This window comes from Dipodomys spectabilis, unplaced genomic scaffold, assembly GCF_019054845.1.
Source record: "Dipodomys spectabilis isolate Male_0828 unplaced genomic scaffold, ASM1905484v1 ptg000024l, whole genome shotgun sequence".
NCBI classification, from domain to species: Eukaryota; Metazoa; Chordata; class Mammalia; order Rodentia; family Heteromyidae; genus Dipodomys; species Dipodomys spectabilis.
In genome coordinates this window covers 26,663,013-26,676,410 of record NW_024870701.1, presented here as the reverse complement: position 1 = coordinate 26,676,410, position 13,398 = coordinate 26,663,013, and the positions used below count along the sequence as shown (strand labels likewise).

Sequence of the window (13,398 nt, the reverse complement as noted above, 5' to 3'; positions counted from 1 at the left end):
GCTTACCAGATCATCACCCTAAAAGGAAGCTCTTTCCCTCAGAAATTTTCTCCCACTCCTACCCCCCCAATCATCCTCACATTATTGCAAGCTACTGTAGCACTTCCTAATTGTGTGTGTCTTGTTTGCTTGGCTATGTCTCATATATTGCTTTCTATTGAACCATAAAAAGAGCCATGCATCTTTCTTGAGGTGGTAGTAGGGAGAGGGTTAGGGTTAGAGATAGCACACAAAATTTGATCATCATTAAAAATAACCTTGTAACCTTGGACAGAGGATAAATCTGTGTCTGTGTCTATGATAAGCATGTCTGTAATAAGCATGATGTCGAGTAAATATCCCTGTCAGTGGTTGCTAGTGTTTCCAAACGGAGAATATATGAAGTAAGATGAATAAGATTCGGGAAGCACAGGGAGGCCAGCCTGCACCCTCAGCATGGAGGGCTGGCACCTTCCGGTTCCATGGTGAGCTGTAATAAGCTCAATGCATGTCCACATGCGTCATCATTGTGGAGACTAAAGAAATATATGACAGCAGCTACACAGACAGCTATGTGGTAGGTGTTGAGTATTTACTTGATTTAAGCCTAAAGCTTGCTTGAGTGCATTGACATTCACAATGTCTGTCTAGAAGTTATACAAGAAGTCGGCTACCCAACTTTTCTCTTTTCTGTGTTGTCATTGACTTGACACATTGAAAGCCATTAATCTCCTTAGGAATTGGTCATAACACCTACTCACATTACATTTTATAGGGGTTGTGTGCAAATCTATCATTAGGGATAAACCAGGTGCTCCATAAGTTCTGTTCATCAATCCTGTCCCTGGTGACTGTTTAGTGAACATCTGTTCCATGGGTAGCATGTGCTAGATAGATCCATAGATCCCCCAGGATACAAAGATACTAACTAGTGGAGCTACGTGATGTCAAAGGAATGGGATGAAATGGACTTGAGAAATGACTGCTAAAGGAAGGCAATTGGAGAAGGATTTACTGGGGCAGCCCCTCGTTGGAAGGGCTGGCTTTAGGTGGGAGATAGTGTTCACTGAGGAGTTGGTGCTGGAACTGGAGCTCTACTCAGATTAGACAGGTGAAGAGAGGACACTGAAACTTGAGGAAACAGCAAGTACAAGGGCAGAGGTCAGCACACCTTTCTGTAAAGGACCAGGTACTAAGTATTTTATGTATTAGTTCACAGAAAGGTTACGACTCAGCTCTTATCACTGAAGTATGAAAACAGCCACACATGGACACAGCTGTTTTCCAAGAAAACTTTTACTTATGGACCCCAAAATTTGACTTTCGTGTGTTTCTTTCATATTATATAAAGGAATGTCTTTTTTCAACCATTTGAAAGTCTTGTGCTGGCATTGGCATTTGGACTTCAAGACTTGGTGTTCTCATTTGGCTCTTTCAAGGGCTGGTGCTCTACCACTTGAGCCATGCCTCTCATCTAACTACTTGAAAATTTAAAAGCCATTCTAACTCATGGGACTGTACAAAAACAGACACAGTGGTAGTTTGGCCCATGGCTATAGTTTTGAATCTATTCCCACACAAAGAAGCCTAAGAGTTAAGACAAGGCGGATGTGAGGGCACACACTTGTAATCTTAGCTATTCAGGAAGGGAAAGCAGGAGGACTGCTGTGAGCTCAAGGCTAGAAGGTTCTCGGGCTTTTCCTCTGACCTGAAAAGCAAAAGAACTGGAGGTATGTGTAGCGTTAGGTCACTTAGCCAAAAAAAACACAATGTAACCCCCCCCCCCCCACCGCCATACAACCCTTCATCCCCCCAAAAGGCTAAGTGTTAGAGTCCCATGATGTCTCTGATGCTGGGACACATCCTCTTGCTATGAGGAAGTACAGAATCCAGCTTCCCACCTGCCAGGGGCTTTCAGTCTGTTTAGCGAAGAGAGGTTTATCTCCACTCTCCCAGAGCCAGACTGTGAGTTCCTCCCGTGGCATCGGGGCAGCTGGTGAAGTCCCCAGCAGAGCTGGGACCAGGTCTTTTGGCTCGTAGCACCCTCTAGTTCCCATCCACTCAACTTCTGCTGGGATTTCCCCCAGTCTTCTATTGGTTAGTTGTTATCTTCACATCCTTGTCTTTGTTTTGGGTAAAAATCTCTTGGGTGTGCAGCCTGGATGGGGAAGGCCTGAAAGCACAGCCGGGCAGGGAGACAGAATGGCGGGAAGCATCACTGACCCAAAGCTTAACTGGTGTTTGCATTGGGTGGGCAGTGGGTTCAAGTGACTGTGGAGAGGGTCAGTGCAACATCTGAGCAGAGGAGGACTGTCAACTGTTGGCGAATGTTCAAGAACTTTCCTCTGGAACTTCTTTTTCACTCAGAAGCACTTAGATACATTACAAGAAAGCCCGGATCTGTTAGGAATATAGATAGCTACAGTAGTGTCCCATTATATACAGGGCAGGCTCTGGAGGCAGGTAGGAAGCGATGCCATTCTAGGTGAGGCTGGCAAGGACAGAAACGCATTGACATTTGCTTGCTTTCTTGATGAGAGTGTTCTTCCATTGCCTTAGGATGTTGAAGGCTCCATAATGAGAGACAAGGAAAATAGCTGTTGGGCTTGGTTTTTAAGGAGGACAGTGCCCACCTAGAAGGAAACAGTATCTTTAATAAACAATATCTTTAAAGCCAACTGGCTGCTTGTGGCCAGGTACTGGCTGACACAAGACTTGTGCTTGGAGCTGACCTGTGCTTTGTGAGAAGCGGGTTTATGCTGACATTCTGCTGACCTTTAGGCCAACGAGCCTTCTGTTCAGACTGGGCTAAGAATATTGTATGACATGAAAGTTGGTTGCGTGAATATATAGCTTCTAAGATGAGGAAGCCGTGTGGAGAGTACTCACCTATGAGGTGAGCGCGGGGATCTGTGTGACGGGGGTGCAGTGAGCGGCCATCCAGTGCAGCCCGCGCTTCTCTGTCCTCAGGAGCTGTCAAAGCACCCCACATCCAGATGGAAGTGGTCTGAAGTGACTCCAGAATGGGTATTTTCCAAACTCCCTAGGTGATTTACCGTGCAGCCAGGGCTGAAAATTCCTGAGTTGAGAATGCGTTGGGCAAATCACTGCATGTCGCTCCCTGAGTTACCTTTTACTAAGCATTGCCATGCTTTTTCCCGCTGGGCCTTGATCAGGTTGAATGAGCTCATATGCAAATAAGGATAGCCACTGGGAGAATTGGGGGTATATCTATGGCTCAAAGAGTACAGAAAGAGCCAAGCACTGGTGACTCACACCTGTAATCTTAGCTTTTCAGGATGCTGAGATCTGAGGATCATGGTTCGAAGCCGGCTTAGACAGGAAAGTCCATGAGACTCTTAAAAATTAACCATCAGAAAAGTATTAGCTTTGAGCAAAAAGGCTCAGGGACAGCACCTAGGCCCTGAGTTCAAGCCCCACAATGGACAAAAGAAATCGAGGAGGCTACCTACACAAAATCCTTAAGTGTGCCTTTGACTTGACTTTTTATTTGAGCAGGAAAATGACTTTACGCCTGAGTGCAGAAGACCAGAGCATAGTTTCTGAAACTGTGAACATTTGCTTTTTGCCTGTGCTTTTTTGTTGATTGTAGTCATTTGTACCACCTTGTAAGAGGACAGTGCAAAGACCTGGTGCATATACCCAAATATATGCCCAGCAGTCTTTCTGGTAGAATTTGTGTGTATGCACACATGCATGTGTGTGCGTGCGTGCGTGCGTGTATGTGTGCGTGCATGTGTGTGTGTGTGTGTACTGGTACTGGGGCTTGAACTCAAGGCTTAGGCGCTGTTCCTTAGCATTTTCACTGGAGGCTGGTGTTCTGCTACTTGAGCCACAGCTCTGCTTTCAGTTTTTGATGGAAATATAAGACTCTCACAGACTTTCCTGCTGGGCTGGCTACAAACTGCAGTCCTCAGATCTCAGCCTCCTGGGTAGCTACGATTACAGGCACAAGCCCCTGGCACCTGGCATCTCTGGCAGAATTTTAATTTCACTGATCTGTGATGTTGTCTTACAAATCCACAAGATACACTCTTTATCAGTCCTATGAGTTATTTATCTACTATAGCATTGGATGACATTGTATCTTGAGGCAAAGGGAAAAATATGAATACATTGCTTTAAACTTCACTAGACAAGACCCTTCCTCGAGAGTGGTGCGTTTTAGAAAGCTAGCTACTTCTTTTTTTTTTCTTTTTTAAAAAATTACCTTTAGGGAGTTGTATAAAGGAGTTGTCATTTAACAATGCAGTTTATGAAGATGATGTATCTTGATCACCCCTTTCAACATTCTCACTCATCCCTCCCCGCCCCAGCCCTTCCCTCACTCTACGTACTTGGTTTTTGGCTGCATTCTCCCTCTGTTCTCTTCATTTGTCACCTTTGCCCCCATTCCACCCACTTGCTGGTGTTTTATTTTGCTGAACTTTGACTTCACCTTTTTGAGGAATTAGAACAGCTGAGTGCGATTCTTGTACCTCAGTTATAATTTGTGTACCCTTGCGTTTATAAGTTTATAAGCTAAATCCAGCTTCCACATATGAGGAAGCCATGTATCCTTCGTCTCACTGGGCCTGACTTCATTTAACATAATTTTTTCCAAGGTTTTGTTCCATTTCTTCCCAACTTTGTATTTAAGCTTCCTCTCTTCTCATTTTTCAGTACACAAGGGTCTGGATCCCTGATCCGGATGAAGTATGGCGCTCGGCTGAATTAACCAAGAACTACAAAGAAGGAGAGAAGAGCCTCCAGCTCAAATTGGAAGATGAGACCGTAAGTGCTGGTCAGGGTGGAGGGCCGAGACCTGTTCTGATCAGGATGCAGTGTTTCCTTGTGGACTGATGTTCTTCTTGGCCATTGAAGCTGTTGATAATGCATGTGAGTGTGCTAGACCGTGAGGCTGCTTTGTGGATGTCACATGAGAAACAAGTGCCCACTGAGCGACACTGGTGGCTAAGGCAAGAATCTTCTGTATCCATGGGACATGTGGGAGGCGATTGACCGGAAAGAACAGTTCATGGATGCAGGGGCTCTTGAGCCTGGACCTCTTTGCATTGGGATCCTGGCTTAGTCATTATTGGCTTTGTAACTCTAGACAAGTAAGCACTCTTTCTGTACCTTTTATCTGCCTCCATCTGACAGGGGTGAACTTGTACAGAACTATTTGGGGCAATAAAATTGGTTAAGACATAAATCTTCAGGCTAGTACTTGGAAAATAGAATATATGTGTAGAGAGCAGAGAGAGAGAGAGACAGAGACAGAGAGAAACACAGAGAGAGAGAGAGAGAGAGAGAGAGAGAGAGAGAGAGAGAGGAGTGTGTGTGTGTGTGTGTGTGTGTGTGTGTGTGTGTGTGTGTGTTGCTACTAAGGCTTGAACTCAGGGCCTGGGTACCATCTCTGAGCTTTTCTGCTCATGGCTGGTACTCTACCTCTTTAAGCCACAGATCTACTTCTTGTTTTCAGGTGGTTAATTGCAGATAAGATTCTTACAGACTTTTCTGCCCAGATTGTGTTTGAACTGTGATCCTCAGATCTCAGCCTCTTGAATAGCTAGGATTTCAGGCATGAACCACCAACTCCTGGCCTGAGACCATCCTTTTTGATTCACTGACCTTTAGGTTGCTTCCCTCCCAAGGATACAAAGTAGTAATTATGGGGGAGGGAAGGAAGCCTATTTGTTTTCCTTTTTAATGTGTCTATGTGACCAGCCTTTTCAACTGGTTCGTTTCATGTATTTTAGTACTGGACGGGCTCACTGTGGAAAATTGTGAGTAGATGGGTAGACAGCTGGGGCCTCGCCTTTTCAGGGAGCTCCATGAAGAGGGGACAAGGAACCTGACATGGAAGTGTTGTGGTGTTGTGACCAGTTGCCGTAGGTAGAGGAACGGTCGCTGAGGATGGGGTGGGTCAGAGAGACAGCAGAGGAGCTGGCTGCTGAAGCCAGGCTGTGCCGCTACCAGGCTTCTTGAGAAGGGACTGGGTCACTGGAGGGTTGGGCTGCAGTGAGCTGAAAGTGTCTTGCTCTAGGAGACCTGTGGGTGCCAATGCCTGACACCTCCGTGGCCCTTTGGGGTGAGGAAAGGAAGCCGGTGCTCCTGGGATCCCATGGAGAAAGGGACAGTCAGGCGGCCTCAGGCTGAGCGTGTGGGAGTTCACGCAGGGTGTGCAATGGGAACTCAAAGCTGGTGGCTTTGGGCTGAGAACTGGCTTTGGGATGGATTGTTTGAGCTGCCAAACAGGAAAGGTTTGAGTTGGTGTGATTATTACCTCCCTCTGAATTCCAGTGCACTAAAAATCTGTACCATGTCCTTTAGCCTTAAACCATTTACTTTCTTACTGCTTTTTAAAAAATTATTATTCTTTTAAGCATTTTAGTCTTGTTACTCTTTTCTAGGTGATTGGTGACTAACCTGTTTGTTGATCATTTCCTACCATTAGCTTCTTTTGTATCAACAAGAGTGTGTTACTTGGTGGAGTTGGGGCAGGACACTGGTCCTCTTTCACTGTACTCTAGCTGGTAGGCAGGCTTTTCCAGTCCCCTCTTAGTTTTGAGGTGACAAGCAAAACTCTCACCAGTTGAAATCTTGTTGACCATGTTGAATAACTTCCCATCCCACACCAGAAACAAAATGAAATTATTCCACCCACTTGAATGGTGTGTCTTCTACTGGAACAGATTTGGTTTCAGTTGATCTTTTCCAGTGGGTGGGTGTTGTTGAGAGTTGTGTGGAGGCAGTGAACAGCGATCTTCCATGTTGCTAAAACAGAGCAGATGCTTGCCTCCCCTGCTGCCGGGGGGTGCGGCCCTGCATGACTAATGCAGACAGCTGTCCAGGTTCCCTCTCCAACCTCCCTAGCTAGTCAGCGTCGAGTCAGAACCAATCCTGGGCTTGGAGATAAGCAATGAGAGCACTGGGTGCTTGAGTCTTTCCAGGTTGCTCATGAGCTATGCTTGCTGGAGCTGTCTCTGAGTATCACTGGAAGCATGGCTAATGTTGGATTCTTGAAGAGCATCTTCTCTGAAGTTAAAACCATCCTTGATTCATCAGGCTGGCAGTGCAGCCTCCTAGCCCCGCTCATGCTGTCCCCCAGGCCCCCAATGTACAGGTTAGTTTCAGTAGAGCAACAAAGGGAAAGTCAGATTATCTGCTGAAAAAGCAGTAGTCCCAGTTCTGGACTGTCATATGACAAGACCTTCAACTTAATGCCAACTTGTTCCTTCTGTTAAGGATTCTCACTGCTCCTTACGATATTTCCTCTGCATTTGCTTTCTTGCTTGCTTGTTTACGTATGTCCTTGTAAAACATGCAAACACAAAATTTACCATGTTAACCATTTGTAGGTGGACAGTTTGTTGCTTTCCCACTTTTGCAGGTGTCACCATCATTTTTCTACAGAGCTCTTCATCTTGCAAAACAGAAAGTCTGCCACATTCAACGCTCTCTATTTTTTTTTTTTACCCCTACTCTTAGCCCCTGGCAGCCACCATTCTACATTCTGTCTCTGACTTTGACAGATCTAGGCACTTCAGAGAAGTGGAATCATATGTGCTTTTGTGTATGACTTACTGTGTATGACTTATTTCTCCTGCCATAATATAAGATGTTTTATGGTCATGAGAACATGGTAACTTATTCTGAGGGTAAAGGATTAGTATCTCCTATTTTCTATCTAGAGCCATAATAGGTATAAGTTATCTTTGTGCTCATCCTCAGCATACTGCTCTGCCTTTAAACCAGAGCAGACACCTGGGCATGTTAAGTTGGGTTAAGTGTGGCACCCCCAGCTTTGCCTAGTTCAGAGTTCTGTGCAGGTCATGTGGTCTGCCTTGGCCACACCTCCCTGGCAAACTGCTCCACTCTGCCCTCTAGTGGCTGGCAGATTCCTGATTTCCCTGGTTTTGTTTTTCTGCCTTCTGTTTGCCTACAGTTGGTGTGCAGTGGCCAGCAGCCACCAATGTGGCCTGTGTTTCCTATTTGTACCACCTGACTCAGGGTTAAGAGGAAGATTGAGGAACAGAAGAGCAGAGCGCTAAGATTCTTCATTTGTTTTAGTGTCTCCAAGCTTACCCAGTTATTTGTGGGGCTGGGTGGAGAGAATGTAAACCTGCATCTAAGTATAGCTTACCAAAAATATTTAAGTAAACCAGACACTTTCAGCATTTTTGAATGCACCTGTAAACAGAGTTTTAAAAAAATCTTCACCTAGTATCTTACACTTCTGGACAAACACTTCTAGGGGTAATATGGCCCATTAAATATTGCAACATGTTCCTTATATGCTATGTTGAGCCCCTCTGGAGCTACAATTAGCTATAAATGTTGAATATGAGTAGTAGTGTAAAATTCCGATCTATGTCATCATCAACAACAACAATGTTAAGTCTCCTTCCCTCTGGATGTCCACACATGGAGAAATCTGTGGCTCAAAGTGCCGAGCTTGCAGCCCCTCTTTTCTGCTGTACTACGTCTTTCATTCCTTATCTCTTATACTGTAACCAATGCCAGTAGCATACTTGTGGCTGTGTTTTCACAAAATTGCTTATGCAATTGCCCCTACGTGCTCAAGGAGGTCTGAAAGAAGCTTCATCTGAGAAAGGATGGAGTGCTAGGGTTTCTGTCTCAGGTGTGAAGACATTGGACTTAGGTCACAGTTTTCCAGCTTGAAAATCAAAGGGCTGAGTGAAGGGAGGGCTCCATTCCGCGCTGGGATGCTTGCTGAGGAGGGTGGAGAGAGTTGGGGATGTCTCCAGAGGATGCCAGTTTGAATGCCTCTTGGAAGGGAGATCTGACATAGTTTCAGCAACACCACTAATTCAGTACAAGGAAAATACTGTTAAAGTTTGATCTTCAGTACCCTACAAAGGTCCGTGTGTTGGTGGTTTGGCCTCTGCCTGCAGCATTGAGAAGTGGCAGAACCTTTAGAAGGTAGGGCCTCAATAGGAGCACTGGGAGTACCTCAAGGCCAAGAGCCTTGGAAGCAGCCCTACCTCAGGCTGCTCTGGCAGGGAACCCGTACATGCTCATCCCTGTAGGAGCCCTTTGCGACAGGCACCGGGTAAGGCTTTTTCTAAGGACTACCAAGTAAGGCTCTGTTGAGGCCACTATCAATGCCCTCATTTGAAGTTTGGTGAAGTTGAGAGCCTTCACCCTGGATCACTCTTTACTACTGAAGAAATGTAACCCCACAAACTGTAACACCCACATACAAGTCTGAGACTGGGAGTAGTTGTGTGAGTTGAAATAGAGCTTACAATTACATCTTGAAAAGAGAAAAAGAAGGTGGAACCTAGTAAAAATGAAGTTCTCACTTCTGTAATTTTGGTCTGCTGAAAGTTGACTGTAAATAGAGCTTTTCACAGGCAAAAAAAAAAGTCCTTAACTAATATACAATGGAAAAAAACAGAAGAAAACCCCACAGAGATAACCAATGATATTTTGAGAGATGTCATTGCAGATAGTGTAATTGATTCTGTATACCTCATTCTGGAAAAGAACACTGTGTGACCACACAGATTTTTGAGGACTGGAAGTGTGGCTGAAATGGCCCAATGCCTCCTAGTCTATTGAGGAAAAATTCTAAATACAGATTACTGCTGCCTTCCAGAGTCATGGTACTGGTATGTACCCACCAACAGTAAGCCTCTTGCCCATACACTTCCTCCAGTTGAGGGTCTTGACTGTCTTTAGACCTTTATCTAATAAACACTATTAGTGCTGCAATATTTTTTACCCTCTCTCCCTCTGTTAAGACAGCATCTTACTGTGTAGCCTAAGCTGGCCTCCAACCCATGATTGTCCTGTTCAGACCCACTAGGGTTGGGATTATAGCCATGCACCTCCACACACAGCTTGTGCTAAAGCCTTTTATTTCCATTTTTGTGGTTAGTGGTCAGATTGAATCCTTTTCCTATGTCCTCTATTTATTGCTTATCTGTGATTTCTGTTCTGTGACCAGCTTCCTGTTTGAGTGTCAGTTTTCATCTTGATTTTAATAAGGTGATTTCTGTCATTGTAATACAGAATACTTATCTCCTTCTCCTATTTGACTTTTTAGATGACATGATTTATGACAGTTTAAAGTTCCTTATTATAGTCAAGTTTATGAATGTTTTGTAAATGGTTTTGGTTTGGCGTCATCCTTTCTAAGACTTAGCATAAATATTTCATTTTTTTCTTATCTAGTACTCATTTTTCATTTTGGCTTTATTTTTAAATTGCCTCAATCTAAACTTTAAGAGTAGAACACTGGCATATTTTTGTTTCTTAAATGGCCATTTCGTTCTTTCTGGTATCACTTCATAAAATTCATTTTACCCATTTATTTGCAACTCTAATGCTGTCATACATGTTCTCCATATGTACTTGCATTTGTTTCTAGATCTGTTAGTTGCGTTTATCTGCTCATGTTAGCACCCACAGCCGTGGTTCTGTGGTATTGACTGGCATATTCTTAGGTACCTCTGACAGTGGTTGTAGGGAGCAGTGACATTTATATTCTCAAAAAATGGACTGTTATCACAACAAATTGAATCTGTGTCCATGGCATTTCCTAAAACAGTTTATACAGTGGTTCAATTAACACATGTTTTTAACGTAAGTGGTTCTTAAATCCATAGAATGTGGATTTAAGAATGTGGATACTTGGGATTTTTTTTTTTTTTTTTGGGTCTGGTAGTGGAGCTTGAACTCTGGGCCTAGGTGCTGTCCCTCAGCTCTTCAGCTCAAGGCTAGAGCTCTACCACTTGAGCCACAGCGCCACTTCTGGCTTTTTTCTTTTTGCTTATGTGGTGCCGAGGAATTGAACCCAGGGCCTCAGGCATGCAAGGCAAGCGCTCTACCACTGAGCCACCTTCCCAGCCCTTGGGATTATTTTTGAAATTTCAGATTCCCGGGCCCTTCCTTGGAGCTCCTAACACATAAATTAGGCTCAGGAAACTATGTTCACAAGCTCCGTAGGTGATTCTTAAGAACACTGTGAGAAATGTGACACGTGGGTAACACATGGCGAGTCGCGGAGTTCCTCCCATTCAAATGTTTAAAAACACCAAGCTGCTCCTGCTTAAATGCTTAAATACCATCAGCTTTAATAAACTGCACATATGTATGTGTATGTGTGTATAGGATTCTGAATGTGTCCTGTCAAGCACTCAGATCATCTAAATGCTATGCCAAGCAAGGATGCAGGCATCGGAGATTAGCCTTTAAGATCTATAATACTGCCCCCAAGTGCCTCCTATACATTAGGTCAGAGCAAAATTACTTCCCCCGAGCTTGCAGTGAGGTTATAGAGCAATATGTATGCAAATGGCACAACTTGACGCCACTTACAAAGGACAGTTCATCAGTTGTAAGAATAATAAAGAAAAGCAGGGGGGGAAGGGGGAATGTGTGGTTTGCAGGGAGATAAACTCCTGTGGATGGGGCAATCCAGAAAGGTCTCTTAGATGGGAGAAATAATATTCCTGTGGCAACTGGAATTAAAGACTCATGAGGAATTTTCTTCATTAAAAACTTGTAGAATCCTCTTAAATCTACTTGTGCTTTCTGAATTTCTTATGTTAGTCGTTTATGGTGATATACTGGGATTCTGTCACTAGCAAAATTTCCATCTATGCTGATGTCTTTTTTTTTTTGTCCAGTTGTGGGGCCTGAACTCAGGGCCTGGGCACTGTCCCTCAGCTCTTCAGCTCAAGGCTAGCACTCTACCACTTGAGCCACAGCGCCACTTCCAGCTTTTTTCTTTTTGCTTATGTGGTGCTGAGGAATTGAACCCAGGGCCTCAGGCATGCAAGGCAAGTGCTCTATCACTGAGCCACCTTCCCAGCCCCTAGGCTGATACCTTATGGGAACCAAAGGTATCTTGTTCACCTGCCTTTCCTTAAAGGCACCTGTGGTTTACACCTATAATTCTAGCTACTCAAGAGGCTGAGCTATGAGGATTGCAGTTCAATGCCAGCCCCGGCAGAAAAGTCCAGGAGATTCTTATCACCTATTAGCCACCAAAAAGCCAGAAATGGAGCTGTGGCCTAAATGCATAGAGCATCAGCTCTGAGTGAAAAAGCTAGGAGACAATACCCAGGCCATGAGTTCAAGTCCCAATACTGAAACAAAACAAACCAAAAATATTATTTATCTTCATCTCAAATGTTCATGCTAGGATAGTGATCCCAGCCAAGAAGATGATTGAATAGAGGCTGAACTTGTCATAAGAACTGTACCTCTTTGTTTGCTGCTTGCTTTTCTTTAGATTCGGGAATACCCAGTAGATGTCCAAAGCAACCAGCTGCCCTTCCTGCGGAATCCAGATATCCTGGTGGGAGAAAACGACCTCACCGCCCTCAGCTATCTTCATGAGCCTGCAGTTTTGCATAATCTGAAGGTCCGTTTTCTGGAGTCCAACCATATCTACACTTACTGTGGTAAGTGGAGGCATTTATTGGCTGTGTGTTTGAAAGTGGTTACCATCTTGAGATGACTTGTTTAGCCCAAACCATTAAGCATCCTGCCTTCAGTCTCATGGGTAAGTCTCATCAGAGCCCCTGCGAACGTTTGCAGACAATGAAAGTAGCTTAATTAGCTTGCCTTAGTTTCTGTGGGTTGACTGGTCCACAATCATAGCTCAATAGGGAAGAAACGGGCCATACACAGTGGAGCAGCTGGTGGAGCTCTTGCTTGGAATTGCAAAAGAACATTACGCAAATCCTGGTGTCCTGCCTGAAGCATGTTTTCATCACTGAACACCTGCACACGTGTACCTGGCTTGCGTTTCTACTTGAATGGGCCCCTTTCCTCTCTTTCTATTTCCTATGTACAAACATGGTACTTGAATACTTACCGAATTACTGAGCTTTTGCTCACTAACAAAGGCTTACAGCAAAAAGTCCTGAAATTGTCATAGTTGCTTTTCTTGAAACTTCTTTTCTTTCCCAGATGCCTGGGAAAATGTCTTTTAGACCACAACAAATTTTCCTATCATGTCTCAGAGACCGAATTTGATGTTTTTCTTTGTAATTTCTCAATTATCAACTTGTCTCACCAGTCTATGTAGGATTCTGTTATATTCTAGGATTCCCTGATTGCTCAATCAGCCTGGCTCTTGAGTCCATTTTTGCACTACATCCTTTGGGGCGATACAGACATAAGAAGAGAAGAAGAAATATGTACTCTGGTATCATAATAATTTTAAAAGAGCAGACATATTTCTGAGGTTCCTTCCCTCCGTCATTCCCACTACCCTGAGGACATGCCAGGCAATTGCACTTGCTGAGGCATCCGAGATACTGAGAAACTAGTGCCCAAATCACAGGCAGAGATTGAGCCAGTCTTGGACGTGAGGACATAAACTGTGCTTCCTGTCCAACCATTGGTTATACTTCAGATAACCCACATACTGTG

At 44.3% G+C, this 13,398-nt stretch overlaps 1 protein-coding gene across 1 annotated transcript in view; it reads left to right on the top strand.

The window, feature by feature from the left end:
- Positions 1-13,398, top strand: part of Myo5b (myosin VB) — a 295,029-nt gene that overhangs the window by 116,438 nt on the left and 165,193 nt on the right. The window contains exons 2-3 of the mRNA XM_042675118.1: positions 4,663-4,773; positions 12,251-12,422. Coding sequence (XP_042531052.1) covers positions 4,663-4,773; positions 12,251-12,422 — 283 coding nt within the window. The remainder of the gene's footprint in view (positions 1-4,662; positions 4,774-12,250; positions 12,423-13,398) is intronic.